This window comes from Anolis sagrei, chromosome 7 (assembly GCF_037176765.1).
Source record: "Anolis sagrei isolate rAnoSag1 chromosome 7, rAnoSag1.mat, whole genome shotgun sequence".
Classification (NCBI taxonomy): Eukaryota; Metazoa; Chordata; class Lepidosauria; order Squamata; family Dactyloidae; genus Anolis; species Anolis sagrei.
Genome location: NC_090027.1, coordinates 39,206,896 through 39,225,905, shown reverse-complemented (window position 1 = coordinate 39,225,905; position 19,010 = coordinate 39,206,896). Strand labels below are relative to the sequence as shown.

The 19,010-nt window shown below is 44.3% G+C and overlaps 1 protein-coding gene across 1 annotated transcript in view; it reads right to left on the bottom strand.

The window, feature by feature from the left end:
• Nucleotides 1-19,010, bottom strand: part of MFRP (membrane frizzled-related protein) — a 33,234-nt gene that overhangs the window by 3,010 nt on the left and 11,214 nt on the right. The window contains exons 2-12 of the mRNA XM_060787567.2: nt 17,632-17,779; nt 17,045-17,176; nt 14,933-15,106; nt 12,898-13,126; nt 10,969-11,099; nt 10,253-10,378; nt 8,792-8,868; nt 8,485-8,633; nt 5,968-6,098; nt 3,109-3,243; nt 1,055-1,182 (exon numbers count right to left, since the gene is read on the bottom strand). Coding sequence (XP_060643550.2) covers nt 1,055-1,182; nt 3,109-3,243; nt 5,968-6,098; nt 8,485-8,633; nt 8,792-8,868; nt 10,253-10,378; nt 10,969-11,099; nt 12,898-13,126; nt 14,933-15,106; nt 17,045-17,176; nt 17,632-17,779 — 1,560 coding nt within the window. The remainder of the gene's footprint in view (nt 1-1,054; nt 1,183-3,108; nt 3,244-5,967; nt 6,099-8,484; nt 8,634-8,791; nt 8,869-10,252; nt 10,379-10,968; nt 11,100-12,897; nt 13,127-14,932; nt 15,107-17,044; nt 17,177-17,631; nt 17,780-19,010) is intronic.

Sequence of the window (19,010 nt, the reverse complement as noted above, 5' to 3'; positions counted from 1 at the left end):
AGTCACTCTGGACCGTGCTCTGACCTACAAGAAGCACTGCTTGGATATCAAATTAAAAAGTAGGTGCTAGAAATAATATCATACAAAAGCTGACTGGCACAACCTGGGGATCACAACCAGACACAGCGAAGACATCTGCTCTTGTACTTCGCTACTCTGCTGCTGAATACGCATGCCCAGTGTGGAAAACAGCTCACCACATTAAAACAGTGCATGTGGCTCTTAATGAGACATGCCACATTATAACAGAATGCCTACACACTACACCACTGGAGAAATTACACTGTTTAGCTGGTTTTGCATCACCTGACATCTGCCGAGAAATACCAGACATCAATGAAAGGACCAAGGCATTGACATCTCCAGCCTATCCTCTGTGGGATATCAGCCAGCATGCTAATACCTTAAATCAAGGAACAGCTTCCTAAGATCTACAGCGATACTCGCAGGAACACCTCAGCAGGCAAGGGTCCAAAGGTGGCAGGTTAAAACCCAGCACCTCAATGAGTGGCTGAGACTGAATGAGAAACTCCCTTTTGGGCACACAGAAGAGTGGATGACCTGGAAGCTGGTGAACAGGCTGTGCTTTGGCACCATGAGATGCAGGGCCAACCTTAAGAAATGGGGCCACAAAGTGGAGCCCACGACATGCAAGTATGGAGAAGAGCAAAGCACAGACTACTTACTACAATGCAACCTGAGCCCTGCCACATGCACAATGGAGGAGCTTCTCACAGAGACATCAGAGGCACTCCAAGTGGCCAGCTTCTGGTCAAAGGACATTTAGCATAATGCTAAGACATGATAAACAAAATAGCTTGACACTGCTTGAAACGGAATCTTGGGTTGGATACTTTGGTGTAGAAGGCTCAAGACCTTGTCAAACGACAACTCAGAGCACTCTGTAGCATCGGGACATAGCAACTGCAATTTGTTCCCTGTCTATGGCCATAGTAAGGTTGCCTTGGAATTTAGAAAGTCTCTCTCCATGGCTACCGGCCTGGTGTTTGCCCCTCTCCCAGTCTAATTCCCAGCTCCTTCCAGTCTTACCCACCAGATAGTCTTGGAGTATCTCTTCGGCCCCTTGCTGATCTGGGATGGCCAGCCAGATGTTGGGGAAGGAGGTGGTATTGTAGCTGAGGCCCAAACACATCTCTACCTCAATCAGTTCACAGGAGGGCTCTGTCGAGGGGGCAAGAAAGAAGAGGAAGGAGTGACATGAGTCAAGTAGCATTGGCACATGTGAAGGAGTGCAGCCCATTGGGATCAGGTCGTCCCATTATGGTTTGGGGGCTCAATGTTAGCAGAACATTGGTGACTATGTGATCAGTATCTCTCTCCAACACTTGAATAACACTTTTTCACCAGAGATAGTGCTCCCGGTGGCACAGTAGGTTAAAGCCTTGTGCCAGCAAGACTGCTGACCAATAGGTCAGCGGTTCAAATCTGGGGAGAGCAGGTTGAGCTTCCTCTGTCAACTCCAGCTCCCCATGCAAAGACATGAGAGAAGTCTCCCACAAGAATGGTAAAACATCAAAACATCCTCTGGGCAACGTCCTTGCAGACGGCCAATTCTCTCACACCAGAAGAAACTTGCAGTTTCTCCATGTACTTGGGGACAGTCCCTTGTTCGACTCTCTCAATGCATCTACACTGCAGAAAGAAGGCAGTTTGACATCACTTTAACTGCCATGGCTCAATGTGATGGACTTCTGGGAGTTGTAGTTGTTGATTGGATGGCTTTCTCAGGTACTGTGGCACTGTGGCACCAGCAACCATCAACACCAACTCCATCTGGCTGCAGGTCATCTTTGTATCGGACGAAAGCATCGCTCCTTCGAGATTCACTGCTCCCTATCAGGCCATTTTGCCCAGTGAAAGTAAGTTTACCCCATTTAAAGAAGGCAAAAGAAGACCTACATACAAAAATCGCTCCTGACATACCAAAAAAAAAAAAAAATAGGGATGGTTGGAATTGTCCATGTTATTGCAGTTCCATTCCTTTACATGGCTCTGAAAGCTGGAAAGTGAAGGAAGAAAATAAACCCATTTGAGATGTGTTGCTGGAAGAGAGTTTTGAGGCTCTTGTGGACTGCTGGAAAGACAGGTAAATGGGTCCTGGAGCAAATCAAGCAAGGACTTTACCTAGAAACCGAAATAACCAAACTGAGGCTGTTGTATTTTGGACAGAACTCATTAGAAAAGCAGAAGACGGTAGGGAAAAAGGAAGGCCTCTTTCCAGATGGATGAAATGAGTCGAAGAAGCCACAGTTGCCTTGACTTTGCAAGACCTGAGCAGGGCTTCTTGACTATTTATTTACTTATTTATTTACTGTATTTGCATTCCACCTTTCTCAGCCAATTCGTGACTCAAGGCGGTTTCCAACAAATCAGTACACATAAAACATAATATAGATAAAAACATTACACAATATAAAACATCACAAAAGCAATAAAAACAACATCATCAGCGTCTCATTATTCTCAAGCATTGTCCAAATTCCATTGTCAGGTCATTCGATCTCCTATATTAGCTACTCTGTATTTGTAAATGCTTGCTCAAATAGCCACGTTTTAACTTGCCTCCAAAATGTCAAGCGGGAGGGAGCAGATCTGATTTCCCTAGGGAGGGTGTTCCATAGCTGAGGGGCCACCACTGAGAAGGCCCTGTCTCTCGTGCTTGTGACGACGGCGGGACTGGGAGCAGAGCCTCCCCAGATGATCTTAAAGACCTCAGTGGTTTGTAAGGGGAGATACGTTCGGACAGGTAAGTTGGGCCAGAACCGTTTAGGGCTTTATAGTCCAAAGCCAGCACTTTGAATTGTGCCCGGTAGCAAACTGGCAGCCAGTGGAGCTGGTGCAACAAGAGAGTTGTATGCTCCCTGAGCACCACTCCTGTTAACAACCTGGCTGCTGTTCGTTGGACTAGTTGAAGCTTCCGGACCGTCTTCAAAGGCAACCCCACGTAGAGAGAGTTGCAGTAGTCTATACGGGATGTAACCAGAGCGTGGACTACCGGACAATAAGAGGACTGGGAGGTTCATAGGATTGCTATAAGTCAAAGCCAGTGGCAGTTAACAAGGCAAAGCAGCAATGAATGAGACTCACCAAAAGATGGGTAGGAGATGGTGGTGCAGTTGAGTTCGTCGCTTCCGTCTGGACAGTCGTGCCATCCGTCGCACACCAACCTCTCCGCCTGACACTCGCCATTTCTGCAGGCAAACTCAAAGGGCCCACATGTTTCTGGAAAGATCGCCATGCAATTGGGAGGAGAGAGAAAGAGGAAAAAATACACAATGATAGGGCCCTGGGAACATGGATTATAAGGAACCAATAATATGGAACTGTATCATCACAACTCCCAGATCTAGCTTGGGAAACGGAGCTGAGTTTTTCATCCTTCTGAGATAATATGACATTTTGCATGAGAACACAGGCTTTGGGGTTAATGACCTGCCCTCCTCCCCGTCCCCAGCCCTTTAAAGACTAAGCCATAATTACAGGCCTTGATAAACAAAGAAACAAAAAACTGCCAAAGGGTATGTCATCCCAGAAGGACCGAAGTCTGTGAATAAACAAACAGAGTTCTTCTCAGGAGATACGGGGCCGATGCCGGGTCTCCCCTCCCCATGTGCCAACTCAAGATTTTCATTTCTGTGGCTGATTTCTCTGTCCCATCATCGAGACAAATGAATATGGATGTGGTATGAATTTGAGCCTTTATTGTTGGCACCAGGAATTGGGGACAAAAGGCAATGTGGTTAGAACAGGGAGATAAACATTGTGCATTAACCCCAAGGCTCCCTTGATCCTACCCAAAACCAAACCAAGAGACAACTAGTTAAAGAAGTGAGTAGTTGTGTCTCCAGTGAGCTCCAGAAGGGAAAGTTTTCAATTATATCATTGCTCCATCCTGAATAAAAAAACAACCTCCAAAGCTGGGTTGTTGTGAGTTTTCTGGGGCTGTATGGCCATGTTCCAGAAGCATTCTCTCCTGACATTTTGCCTGCACCTATGGTAGGCATCCTCAGAGGTTGTGAGGTCTGTTGGAAACAAAAAAAATGGGTTTATATATCTGTGGAATAAAGTCCAGAGTGGGAGAAAGAACTCTTGAGTTAGGGTTTTAATTGGCCACCCTGATTAGCATTTAATGGCCAAGCAGTTTCAAGGTGTCGCTTCTTACTGTCTGGGGGAATCCTTTGTTAGGAGGTAATTAGCTGGCCCTGATTTTTTGTTGTCTGGAATTCCCCTGTTTTTGTGTGTTGTTCTTTAGTTACTGTTATATAACTTCTAAAGCATCTAAGGATTTTCCTTCTGGCTTTGTGCAAATGATAGGTTTTCATACTTTCTAATGGTGCCAATTTGGAAATGACAGTCTTCCTTTGTTATCTGCCACCTCATTAGTTCAGATGCATTTAAAATGTCCCAGTTTCTTTCTTCTCCTTCTACTTTTCCCCTGAACCCTCCTTCCTTGAATAAAACCTCTCTTGTGACAAATAATGAGCTTTGGAGCAAGCTCCCTTTGGAGGAATGACTCCTTATAATAATCTCAACCATTATCGTATCATGATATATGAGTAAATCTTGAGTCGTTAGCCTTACACAACGCCTTCTACTAAAGCTGTGGTGGTTTATAGGGCCGGGCTTTAGCACAGCTGGTTAATCACCACCAGTAATAAATCACACCAATTGAAAGGTTTGCAGTTTGAAGCACGGGTCAGGGTGAACACCCGGCCTTTAGCCTAGCTCACTGTCCACCTTAGTAGTTCAAAAACAGTTGTGTGCTGTGAGTAGAGAAATCAGGCATCATTTAAGCAGGGGGGTATTTTACAGCACCATAAAATGTCGGGGAGCAAATAAAGGAAGTCTGTCATCAAAGGCCCTTTGTCATAGAGCAGTGGTTCTCAATCTGTGGGTCTCCAGGTGTTTTGGCCTACAACTATCAGAAATCCCAGCCAGTTTACCAGCTGTTAGGATTTCTGGGAGTTGAAGGCCAAAACATCTGGGGACCCACAGGTTGAGAACCATTGTCTTAGAGGATGGAGTGACAGCACCCTCATGTGGCTGGAATTGAGCACAACCTCCAGGATGGTGAAGTTGGGAAAAATGCCGCCATATACCTCTAGCTATGGTCTATCCTGTCTGTTTAAACGGCATTGAATGTTTGCTGTGTATGTGGTCTGTGATCCACCCTGAGCCCCCTTCGGGATGAGAAGGGAAAAATATAAATACAATACATAAATAAATAAATAGAATAGAATTAGGCCTGGGTAACAACGGAAAAATTTGTTTCTAAAATCGATTCGTTTTTTGGGGGTTTTTGTGTTTTGATATTTAAAAGAATTCCGAAATTTTTCTTTTAAAAAGTTCGATATTACAAAATTACGAAACATTAACGAAACAAATACGAAACAATAACGAATCGATTCGTTAATGGCGGACGCGACCGCGCAATATGCTAAAAAACCTCCAAATGGGACAGGGGGAACTTCTGAAGCTTCCCTCTCCCTCTGTTGTTGACTGTTGGTGTGATATTATAATTTTTTTTCACTAATTAAACAAAAAACAACTATAAAACTTGCCCCAGACATGCGGAAATAATAACAAAATGACCTCAAACCGATAACGAAACGAATACATAACAAATCCGAAGCTTTTACAAAACGAATTTAAAAATTCGTTTCGTTTTTAAGTTGCTCCAGAATGGTTCGTTATCGCTTCGTTATAAAAAAAAAACGAATTTTTAACGAATTACAAATTAACGAAACGAAACCGCCCAGCCCTAAATAGAATAGATCAACAAAGCTGTGTATCTAGTGCTGGCACTATGCGCTCATGCTCTTCAACATGCTACACCCTATAAAGGAAATGGCAATAACAAAGCTGGGTAACCCATTCTGTCTCCACTGAAGGTGCCCCAAAGGAACCCGGAGACATCTTCACCTACACCAACCCATCTTCACCTACTTTCTGTTGCATTGTAGGCCCGGTAAGTGGCAAAGAAGCCGCTGTCTGCGATTCCTTCGTCTGCCACAAAAAGGATAGTCATGACGTGCTGCGACGAGGTCAGAACAGGAGGCATGTTGGAGTTGCAGAACCTGTGGAGAAAAGGAAGCTGCGGAAGGGGGATTTCAGAAAGAGCCTCATTTCAATGGAAAGCAAGGATGGACTGCAATGAGAAGGTAGATGAGAGAGAGAGGGACACTATGGGGACTTAATCCAGGATTCTATGAATAGTATCTTCAATCAATCTTGCAATGTAAAATAGTTCTATTCAGAGGTCTAATGTGCCAGCTGGGCCCTTTTTGAAGCCATGACAGCCAATCTCTCCTTTTGGGTTATTATTTATCCCTTTGTGTCAACAAAGGAATTCCAGCTGTGGAAATAGAAAATGAATAACACAAGGATGTATAATCCAGAAATGACTTCACTAGTATTGTGCTGTATGGAAGGAGCCAGCATGGCATAGTGGTTTGAGCTCTGGAGACCTGGTTTCAATTGGTATCTCCAAGAGTTTGGTTCTAGGATCTCCTGTCAATACCAAAATCTATAAATCATAATATATACAATGGTCTCTTAAATGTTGTCCATAATATAAAATGGCAAAATCAAAGATTTCGTTCTTATTTTTTAAAAATCAAGCTGTGAATGGTTGAATCCATGGACGCAGAATCTATGGGTACAAAAGCGACATATTTATGAGTCACTCCATCAAAATGTTCTCAGTGTGCAGAACAGAACATAAAAGACCTTGCACACAAATTGAATTAAACCAGTATACTCATCACACAATGAACTGCGCCTATTGATCCACCCCCCACTCAACATAGAAGAAAGTGGAGACACTTATGTTTGAATTCTTCTTTACCTTTGGGGAAGAAGATGCCGCCATAATGAGAAGACAGGAATGCTTGGAGAAGAGAATGATGCTGAGGAAAGGGGAAGGAAAAAGGAAGAGAGGCCAACCAAGGGTAAGGCACATGGATGGTATCCTTTAAATGACTGGCTTGACCTTGAAGGAGCTGAGGGTGGCCATGGCCAACAGGGAGCTCTGGCATGGGCTGGTTCATGAGGTCATGAAGAGTCGGAAACAACTGAACGAATAAACAACAACATGCCTCCATACCTTCCCATGATGCTGGTTGCTCCCATCCCTGCGCTGTCGTAGACCTCCACAAATTCATAGTTGCACCTTGAAGGAGCTGGGGTGGCCATGGCCAACAGGGAGTTCTGGCTTGGGCTGGTCCATTAGATCATGAAGAGTTGGAAGTGACTGAATGAATAAACAACAACATGCCTCCATACCTTCCCATGATGCTGATTGCTTCCATTCCTGCGCTGTCGTAGACCTCCACAAAGTCGTAGTTGCACCATGAAGGAGCTGGGGGTGACCATGGCCAACAGGGAGCTCTGCCGTGGACTGGTCCAAGAGGTCATGAAGAGTCGTAAGTGACTGAATAAATAAACAACAGCATGCCTCCATACCTTCCCATGATGCTGGTTGCTCCCATCCAGCTGGTTGCTGTTGTAGACCTCCATAAAGTCATAGTTGCACCTTGAAGGAGCTGGGGGTGACTATGGCCAACAGGGAGCTCTGCCGTGGGCTGGTCCAGGAGGTCATGAAAAGTTGGAAGTGACTGAATGAATAAACAACAACATGCTTCCATACCTTCTCATGATGCTGGTTGCTCCCATCCCTGCACTGTCGTAAACCTCCACAAAGTCATAGTTGCACCTTGAAGGAGCTGGGGGTGGCCATGGACAACAGGGAGCTCTGGCATGGGCTGGTCCATGAGATCATGAAGAGTTGGAAGTGACTGAACGAATAAACAACAGCATACCTCCATAACGAGAAGGCATTTAATTAAGTGCTATAACAATGTGGTGAAGATGATTGGAATGGAACAAGGAATATGAGATTGGTTTATGATTCCACTATGAAACGAAGCGGATTTTTAGTGTAGTTTTTGTAATTGTTATGTAGTTTATATGTTGTTGTAATTGCCTCTTTGTAAATTGTCTTTTATATGTGTGTACACCGCCATGAGTCGCCCTAAAGGGCTGAGAATGGCGGTTAATAAATGCATCAAATAAAATAAAATAAATAAATAAATAAATACCTTCCCATGATGCCGGTTGCTCCCATCCCTGCACTGTCGTAAATCTCCACAAAGTCATAGTTGCACCTTGAAGGAGATGGGGGTGGCCATGGCCAACAGGGAGCTCTGCCGTGGGCTGGTCCAAGAGGTCATGAAGAGTCGGAAGTGACTGAATAAATAAACAACAGCATGCCTCCATACCTTCCCATGATGCTGGTTGCTCCCATCTAGCTGGTTGCTGTTGTAGACCTCCACAAAGTCATAGTTGCACCTTGAAGGAGCTGGGGGTGGCCATGGCCAACAGGGAGCTCTGCCGTGGGCTGGTCCATGTGGTCATGAAGACTCGGAAGTGACTGAATGAATAAATAACAACATGCTTCCATACCTTCCCATGATGCTGGTTGCTCCCATCCCTGCGCTGTCGTAGACCTCCACGAAGTCGTAGTTGCACTCCTCCTGAGACTCGAGGCTGAAGTTGTGGAAGCGGAGGTCGATCACATGGCCGAGGGGCACCGAAATGTGCCAGAGGCAGAGCTGCAAGTAGAAGGGCCTGCTGTGGAAGCCCATTGGGCTGGACCAACAATGGTGGCACAGACAAGGCATCGTGACCCAACCCATGTCCAACATATGTCAGTCCGGGGCATAGATGGCGAGGATAGATCTCCATCCTCTAGGCCCTGGGACTCACTCACCTGGAGATGTGGGTAAGGCTGGGGGAAATTTGGGGAAAAGAATCGCCCCTCCAAGCTGGTTAGGGTCCCCCCACAATCTGCAAGAATACAAAGGGAAACATGTCAAGGTGATGGATGGGCTGGCCTTAAGAACAAACCAATGTTTCTTTTGGCCTTCAACTTCCAAGATCCATCACTAGCCTTACTAGCTAGAATTGTAATCCAAAGGTTATTTCCTCCTCCGATTTCTGGATGTACAACATTACTATTTAAATCGTATCCACTATTTCACAACTGGCATCTTTACCTATTGGTTAGGGAGCAAATGTTCCTACTTTTGGAAATGCTTTATCAATACTTCAAATAAATTCAATCCTACTTGAGTCTGGGGATCAGTGGGTAACTTTAGGCCTGTGGTCCCCTCTCAGATGCCATCTACACTGACCATTTAATGCAGTTTAAAGCTAGTTTCAACGGCAAACACTCACAAAAGCATGCAAAAAGCCCTTAAAGTGCATCCGTACTCTGGTTGATGTAATTATTGTCTAAGATTTAAATTGGTTCCAGGATTATCTATGGCAGTGTTTCTCAACCTTCCTAATGCTGTGACCCCTTAATAGAGTTCCTCATGTTGTGATGACCCCCAACCATCACATTATTTTTGTTGCTACTTCATAATTGTCATTTTGCTACTGTTATGAATCGTCATGCAAATATCTGATATGCAGGATGTATTTTCAAATCCCAAATACCCGATATGCCCAAATTTGAATACTGGTGGGGTTGGGGATGATTGATTTTGTCATTTGGAAATGTTGGAGTTGCTGGGATTTATAGTTCACCTAAAATCAAAGAGCCTTCTGAACTCCACCAATGATGGAATTGAATCAAACTTGGCACACAGAATGCCCATGATCAAGAGAAAATACTGGGAGGGTCTGGTGGACATTGACCTTGAGTTTTTGGAGTTGTAGTTCACCTACACCCAGAGAATACTGTGGACTCAAACAATGGTGGATCTGGACCAAACTTGGCACAAATACTCAATATGCCCAAATGTGAACACTGGTGGAGTTTGGGGAAAGTAGACCTTGACATTTGGGAGTTGTAGTTGTTGGGGTTTATAGTTCACCCACAATGAAATAGCATTCAGAACCCCACCAATGATAGAATTGGACCAAACTTCCTACACAGAACCCCCACGACCAACAGAAAATACTATGTTTCCTGATGGTTTTGGTGACCCCTCTGACATCCCCTTGCGACCCCCACAGGGGTCTCAACCCCCAGGTTGAGAAACACTGATCTATGGAATCATTTGCATAGCGAAACTAGTTCCTTCAATTCCATTTTGGAACTGCATTAAATGGTCAGTGTAGACGTGCCCTCAGCTTGACCTTGTCTTTCCCCTGATATTGGACTTTGTGTCACACACATCTTTGGGAATGTGAGGGTGACCCAAGTTGGTTTCTAACTCCATACCTTTGTGCTTCGTGGTGCAGTTGGCTTCGTCCGTCCTGTCGTGGCAGTTGTGGTAACCATCGCAAAGGTAGGATGGGAGGAGGCACAGTCCTTGGTCACAGGAAAACTCATCCCAGGAACAGTTCTCTAGAACAGATAAATATCTCTGGAGGACAAGAAGCTGGGCATTCAAATTGGATGAGAACAGATTCCATCACAACTGGTTCCATCGAGCTATGGTTTCTCCTTCCTCCTTGGAAGTAGAGTTGTTAGATCTTGAAGTCTCCATTTTTTGTGGCTCATCTCCAGGTAGGAGATGAGGAGAAAAATTATCTGCTTTGGGTGAACCGTGGCTTTCACTAAGAGGAAAGAACTGTGTACAACCCTCCAGGTCAATAATGGAGTAACCATTTTGCAAGACTTAATTGATTATTTACATCTTGCAAAGACCATCCAGGAAGTCCAGTTTGTCATCTTACAATAACAATGTTACTTACTTACACCTTTATTATTAGCAAAAGGAATTGTTTGCACATAGCTCAGTACTATAACAAGTTATTTCCAAGTCCAGCAAATAACAGTTGACCTTCTACATTGGTAGGTTTGGTTGGTATGTTCCCTTCCAGGTTTTGCTGAGTTGCTTTGAGTTGCTTTGAAGGACCTAGAAGTACCTAAAGAGAACGCATCTTCAGGCATTTGTTGTCCTCTTTTACCTTCTTTAAATGGGGTAGACTTACTTTCACTGGGCAAAATGGCCTGATAGTGAGCGGTGAATCCCGAAGGAGCGATGCTTTCGTCCGAGACAAAGACGACCTGCAGCCGGCTGGAGTTGGTGTTGATGGTTGCTGGTGCCACGGTGCCACAGTACCTGAAAAAGCCATCCAATCAACAACTACAACTCCCAGAAGTCCATCACATCGAGCTACGGCAGTTAAAGTGGTGTCAAACTGCCTTCTTTCTGCAGTGTAGATGCATTGAGAGAGTCGAACAAGAGACTGTCCCCAAGTCCATGGGGAAACTGCAAGTTCCTTTTTGCTATGTTTCTTTTCTTAGCTAAATTGTTTTGATGTTGTTTATGATTGTGGTTGTTTTTATATTTTATCTGATGTTTTTAATTGTTTGTGTTTATTTATTATTGTTATATTATTATTATTATTATTATTATTATTATTATTATTATTAGTTTCTTCTTGTGTGAGAGAATTGGCCATCTGCAAGGACCTTGCCCAAAGGACGCCCGGATGATTTGGTGTTTTACCATCTTTGTGGGAGGCAGACAAGGGACTGTCCCCAAGTCCATGGAGAAACTGTAAGTCACTTCTGGTATGAGAGAATTAGCTGTCTGCAAGGACATTGCCCAGGGGATGCCTGGATGTTTTACCATCCTGTGGGAGGCTTCTCTCATGTCCCTGCATGGGAAGCTGGAGCTGTCAGGTGGGAGCTCATCCCACTCCTTGGGTTTGAACTGCTGACCATTCAGTCAGCAGTCCTGTCAGCATGAAGATTTAACCCATTGTGCCATCAGGGACTCCAACTTCATGGTGACTTCTATCAGTTGGAGGTGAAACTGTTCCAGAATTTGATCCAAACTTTAAGGGAGCTGATGCTAAACCTATTTTGAACTGAATTGCAAATGGATCTCCAACTAATCTATTGGCATAAGAGATGCCAATATACTGCAGAAACAGAACAACTAATAATATACATTATTGATGGAAAAATGGATGTATAGATATAGATTTTCTGAACTTACCTTGAACCATGGATAGTAGCAAAACCTATATACATGATTGACATTCACTGGAAATAAACAAAGCGTCATTCTGAAAAATTCCTAAATAGGTATCCAGGTATGACTCTAGAAACCAGAGTTTGAATCCTTTTTCAAAATGAAGCACCCAGAATTGAAGAGCATAGCCAGGGGTAAACGTGATTACACTTTCAATCGACAGCATTAAAGATGAATGAGCAAAAGTGAAGATACAAGTTGTGTTTAAAAGAAAAAGAAATCCTTTCTATGGGTTTTGCATTGCATTAATAATACGGTGTTTTTGGTACTCAGTTTGGAGAGAGAAATCTCCTTTCTTCTTCTACTTGTGGGTCCATCCCTGTTGCTGCCACAAGAGGGAACACAATCACAGGCACTAACAGCAACTTTGAGGAATTCACAAGCCAAAAAAGCAAGCTTTCTACTTTTGAGGATAGAAAGTATTTAAAATCCCATACATCCCACTTAGGAATGCCTGTTTCCTTCTATCTCACAGTTAGGGAGGCAACCTGAAAACTCAGAATTGGGAAAATATAATACTTTTTGAACTATAATTCCCAAAATGGCAATGCATGAAAACGTAGCTTGACTTCTTCTGTTGTTCGCTTTGCACTATGATGCCACTTTAAGTGCCTAGATATTCCTAGGATTTGTAGTTTAAGAAGAGGCACTTGAACTCTCATCCTCAGAGCTCCGTGGCATCTTCAAACTACAAACCCCAGAGATTCCGTAAGATTCAGATCTAGAAGTTAAAGTGGAATCGTAGTGCTATACCGGTGCAGTGTGAACAAATATAAGACTACCAGAATCCCCCATCCACCTGTGCTCCAAACATCTTGGAGATAAAGCAGCATGCCCAGGCTTTGTGTCCATTGTTCCCAGGATGGCTTTTCCTTACCAGCTATTGCCATCCCATAATGAGGTGCCATCATGTTCCTTATAGACCTCCAGCCGGTCGTAGAGACATGAAGCAGAGCTTTCCACGTCCAGGACGTCCACCTTGAGCTGGATCACCATGCCTTCGGTCACCTGGATGTGCCATTTGCAAAGGACGTTGGGGGGATACGGAGAAGGGTAATTGGGGGAGCTGAAGGAGCCTTTGGGGCCGTGAAGGTTCCCCCCACAAACTGCAAGCAGAGACAAAAAGAGAGGGAACCCCAAAATGAGCGGAGGTAGTAATGTAACAGGAGACAGCGGTGTGTATTTCTATGCCATAGTTACAACTATTGAGTGCCAAATTAGCTGCCAATAGAATTCTGAGATTTCTAGTTGGGTGTAGGTATAGATTAGAGTAATGCACATTGACTGCCATGGCTCAATGTTGTGCAATTGTTTGAGCTGCAGTTCTACAAGGTCTTTTGCCTTTTCCGCCAAAGAGTTGTGCCTCGCCAAACTACAACTCCCATTGTTCAATAATATTTAGTTATTGCAGTTAAAGTGTGGTCAAACTGCATTAATTCAACAGGGTATTTCAGTTATGGGCAAACCCAAACCCGGGGCCCAGATGCGGCTCCTTGGGCTCTTTCCTCAGGCCCTCCACTCTCTCATCATCCTATCCTTCTCTCTTTCCTTCCTTCCCTCCCTCTTTCTCTTTCCCTTCCACCATTTCGTCTTTTCTTCCTCTCTTTCCTTCCTTCCTTCCTTCCCTCCCTCCCGCCCTTCCTTCCCTTCCACTCTTTCATCCTTCCTTCATTCCCTCTTCCTTCCTTCCTTCCTTCCTTCCTTCCTTCCTTCCTTCCTTCCTTCCTTCCTTCCTTTCCTTCCTTCTCTCTTTCCTCCCTCTGTTCTTTCCTTCCCTCCCTCTTTCTTGCTCTCTCCATTCCCTTCCACCTTTTCATCCTTCCTTCCTTGTCTCTTCCCTTCCCTTCTCTTCCCTTCCTTCCTTTCCTTCCACTGTTTTGTCCTTCCTTCTCTCTTTTCTCCCGCTCTCCCTCTTTCTTCCAACCTTCCTTCCCTCTCTCCCTCTTTCTCCTTCCTTCCTTCCTTCCTTCCTTCCCCTTTGTCTTTCCTTTCTTCTCTTTCCCTTCCCTTCCTTCCTTCCTTCCTTCCTTCCTTCCTTCCTTCCTTCCTTCCTTCCTTCCTTCTTTTCTGCCTGCCTTCCATCCATCCATCCATCTCTACCTCCCTTTCATCATTCTTTCCTTCCTTCCCTTACACCCTTTAATTCTTCTTTCCTTCCCTTTCATCTTCTCTTCCTTCCCTTTCCTCCTTTCTTCTCTTGCTCTCTCTTTCTCCTTCAATCCTTCTCTTCCACCCTTTTGTCCTCCCTCCCTTCCTCCTTCCTTCCTTCTTTTCTTCCTTCTCTACCTCCCTTTCATCCTTCTTTCCTTCCTTCCCTTTCACCCTTTCACCCTTCCTTCCTTCCCTTTTGTCCTTCCTTCCCTACTATAACTCATAAGTATGGCACCAATGGGGTTCATCCTGCCCAATGAAGGAAATAGGAGCAGAGTTGTAGTGAGAGTCTCTTCCTCTATCCATGATGGCATCCAAATGGTTTGTAGTGTCTAACAGACCAGGCTTTCTGGGGTCGATGGGAGTTGAAGTCTAAATTACCTGAAAACTGCCAGTTTTGGGAAGGTTGGGTTAGATTATGCCTTGTTAGACCCAGGAGAAAGACATAAAAACATGACATGTTGGGCCCCAACCTCCAGAATCCTTCAACCAGCCTGACCTCCATGCCACTTGGGAGGATGTATGGTGATACTTCTCTAAGTATTGTTGGTCATCAAGCACTATTCCATGATCAGCTTTCAGCAGAGGTTGGTCACAGAGCTGCATAAGAGGACCTCAAGATTGTGAGAAATGTGTTTTAAAAATTGTGGTTTCTAAAGTTTGCATTTTCCCACAATTGCGGAGACTCAGCATCCTAAAGTGGAAGAAATACAGCACATGACTCATGCTGGTTTCAGCATGTGGGATTGCAGGTTACTCACGGGGTGCCGGTATTGTGGTTCCATACAATTCTTCCCGGGGTGGTGAGGTTGTGGCGGTGGTTGTGGACGCCGGGATCGATGTGGTCCTGGAGATGGGAGCTGAGGTAGTGCTGGGGACAGTGTGGGCATAAGAGGCCCCCGGCGAAGGCTTGATGGATTGAGAGGATTTCAACTCTGTAGCCACAAAAATGAGAAATTGGGGAAGGAGACGTCTGAGGTTAGAAAGGAGACTGAGGTTTGGCTCTCAATGGCTTCTGTTCCCCCACCCATTCCAACACTCAATTTCCCCTTTAAAAAGATTAAGAAGAGAAAACATCCTAATGAAAGACCCAGAATTATTTCCCCACAGTGACAAAACAACAACAACAACAACAATCACTGAAGCAGCAGAAATATACAATGTCAGAAAACCGCACAGTTATGAAATAATTTCATACTGTGTTTATGTGTCAATAATAACAACAATAATAATGGGCTTAAAGCCAACTTTAAAAACTGTAGCATAGACACTGAGAACTGGGAAGCCTTGGCCCTTGAGCGCTTTAACTGGAGGTCAGCTGTGACCAGCAGTGCTGCAGAATTTGAAGAGGTATGAATGGAGGGCGAAAGGGACCAATGTGCCAAGAGGAAGATGTGCCAACCCAACACTGACCAAGACCACCACCTTCCACCTGGAAACCGATGTCCTCACAGCCACCTATGAACCCATCGCCAATACAGTAGACTTGGAAGACCATCATCCTTGGTCTATGAGGGATCGCTGTAGTAGTAGTAGTAGTAGTAGTAGTAGTAGTAATATTTTTTCGTGTCAGGAGCAACTTGAGAAACTGCGAGTTGCTTCTGGCGTGAGAGAATTGGCCATCTGCAGTGACGTTGCCCAGGGCACACCTGGATGTTTTACCATCCTGTGGAAGGCTTCTCTCATGTTCCCGTATGAGAAGCTGCAGCTGACAGATGAGAGCTCATCCCACTCCCTGGATTCAAACTGCCGACCTTTCGGTCAACAGTCCTGCCAACACAAGGGTTTAACCCATTGTGCCACAACACAATAAGAGGGCAAAATAAGGCCACCTGATAAGCATTGTGCCTCCCCAAATGACATATTCCTTCACTCTCCAAATGTCCATCATTCTTCACACTACAGTCACAGTAGAGAATGAATCCACTTCACATCCAGTTTCTGCCTCCTCCCTAAACTACAAATCCCAGAATTCTGCAGGAGGCAGAAACTGGATTTAAAGTGGACTCATTCTCTAGTGTGATGAGGTAGCAAGAGCTGGATCCTTGTGGAGAGATCAGAGATGGTCCTTTTGGGTGGCATGTTATCTGGGGGATTCTGGAAGTTGTAGTCCAAAAATAGGGAGAACATTTCTGAGCTCCCAACTGGGGCAATATATGGAAGAGTTCTTCCTTCAGCTAGCAAGACCTTCAGTGACACTATGTACACAATTCCTGTTCCTGCCTTATAAATGTCATTTCCTAATTGGTTCTAGTATAACAACGTGGGAAAAGTTTATTCAAATGCCAAAACTTTTTGTGTGTGCAAGAGGGGCATCCTGCAGCACATTTTGCTCTAGTTTTTCATTATCTGATTGAGTCTCAACCTATTCAATCTAGTTTGTGGCAGCCACAAAAACAACAAAGTTTCTGGAGTTTAATAACTACTTTCAAAGTTACTAGTGCACAATTAAACAAGGAATAACACTGTATTGTCAAAGGCTTTCATGGCTGGAATCACTGGGTTGTAGGTTTTTTGTGGCTATATGGCCATGTTCTAGAAGCATTCTCTCCTGACGTTTCACCTCCATCTATGGCAAGCATCCTCAGAGGTTGTGAGGCACTACTTCTGAGGATGCTTGCCATAGATGCAGGCGAAACATCAGGAGAGAATGCCTCTAGAACATGGCCATATAGCCCAAAAAAACCTACAACAACCCAAGAATAACACTTTCAAACCAGGCACATAAATGTTTCCAAATTTTTGTTACATAGTGTAATTCATCTAAGAACAGCATCCACTCACTTGACCTGGACCCTTGGACCAAAGCAGGCCTGTTTCCAAGGGAGGACTCTTATGAATGCAATGTCTCCAAGAAGGTGCTGCAAACTTACGGGAGGTGATGATGATGCCGACCAACAATGCCAAGAGAAGTAGTAGCACCAGAGTGAGGATGGCAACGCAGACCCAGGAGAACTTGCAGTCGGGTTTGAATTTCCTGTTTGCCACATCCCGAACTTGTTGGGCTGCAAGGAAAGAAGCCAAGTCACAATGCTGCGGTGCCAGGCTTGCCTATCTTTGTGCTTAATGCCTTCCTAGGGAACAGCCTTATGCCAGAGTTGGGTCAGACTTTTATCAAGACGTTTTCCCATGGGACAAAAGACAAGGTGTTGAGAGGCTTGATTTAACGCTCTGTCCCTTTTCTCAAGGTCTAGCAAAGCTCACTGTCCTTGGGAAGAGCCTGGATGAGGGTGGAGAAGGTCAAAAACTGCCTTGAAAGCTCAAAATCTGGAACTATAGAAGTTTAAGAATGATTCCTTCATGAAATACTTCCTCAAAACACTTTCCCCTTTGAGACCCCACTCTTCTCCGTTGAATGGATACATTTTGGAGACTGAGTTCTGCACCCTGAGCTGTCTTCAAGTCTTAGGATGTTTGACCCCCTTCCATCACCTGGAGACATATATGCCAAACCATATACCAAAGCCGTTGGCGGTGACTTTCACGCTGTTTTCCCCCTCCGCTTGGCTCTGGGCCGGTGCTTCGCCGTCTTCTTCAAAAGCTGGGTTGGAGAACTCTGTCAACAAATACTGTGGCAAAGCAGGTGGCATCAGGTTGCCGGCATTTTCCTGGAGGGACATCAGACAACAGCAATAAGAAACTGAATAGATATGAGGCTGACTAGCAGGAAGCTAAGGGAATTGCAAGTCTTGGGGTCTCCATGTTAGGATGAAACAGAAGGCCAGGAGCCTCCTTTAGAGAATGGAAATGTTATATTTTAATGGATTGCAGACTCTACATAGTAATTCCTCAGCTGGCATACCTACTGGCCATGTTGGCTCTGGGACTATGAGTGCAGGAGACCCAGCATGCAAGTTGAGTATAGGATAACAACTTTGGGTGCAATTTGAGCATTGGATGACAACTTTGGGTGCAATTTGAGCATTGGATGACAACTTTGGGTGCAATTTGAGCATTGGATAACAACTTTGGGTGCAATTTGAGCATTGGATAACAACTTTGGATGCATATTGAGCATTGGATGACAACTTTGGGTGTAATTTGAGCATTGGAGAACAACTTTGGATGCAGTTAGAGCATTGGATAAAAACTTTGCATGGAATTGGAGCACTGGATAACAACTTTACATGCAATTAGAGCATTGGATAACAACTTTGGGTGCAATTTGAGCACTGGATAACCATTTTGCATAAATTAGACCATTGGATAAAAACTTTGCATGCAATTGGAGCACTGGATAACAACTATGGATGCATATTGACCATTGGATGACAACTTTGGGTGCAATTTGAGCACTGGATAGCAACTTTGGGTGCAATTTGAGCATTGGATGACAACTTATCCAGTGCAATTGGAGCACTGGATAACAACTTTGTGTGCAATTAGAGCATTGGTTAAAAATTTGCATGCAATTGGAGCACTGGATAACAACTTCGGATGCATATTGACCATTGGATAACAACTTTGCATGCAATTAGAGCATTGGATAAGAACTTTGTATGCATATTGAGCATTGGATGACAACTCTGCATACAATTTGAGCACTGAATAATGACTTTGCATGCAATTGAAACATTGGATAACAACTTTGTATGCATATTGAGCAGTGGATGACAACTGCATGCAATCAGAGCATTGGATAACAATTTTGGATTCAATTTGAGCATTGGATAACAACTTTGGATGCATATTGAGCATTGGATAACAACCTTTTATTGATATTGAGAATTGGATAACAACTTTCCATGCATTTTGTGCATTGAGTAACAACTTTGTATGCATATTGAGTATTAGATAACAACTTTCCATGCAATTTGAGCATTGGATAACAACTCTGTT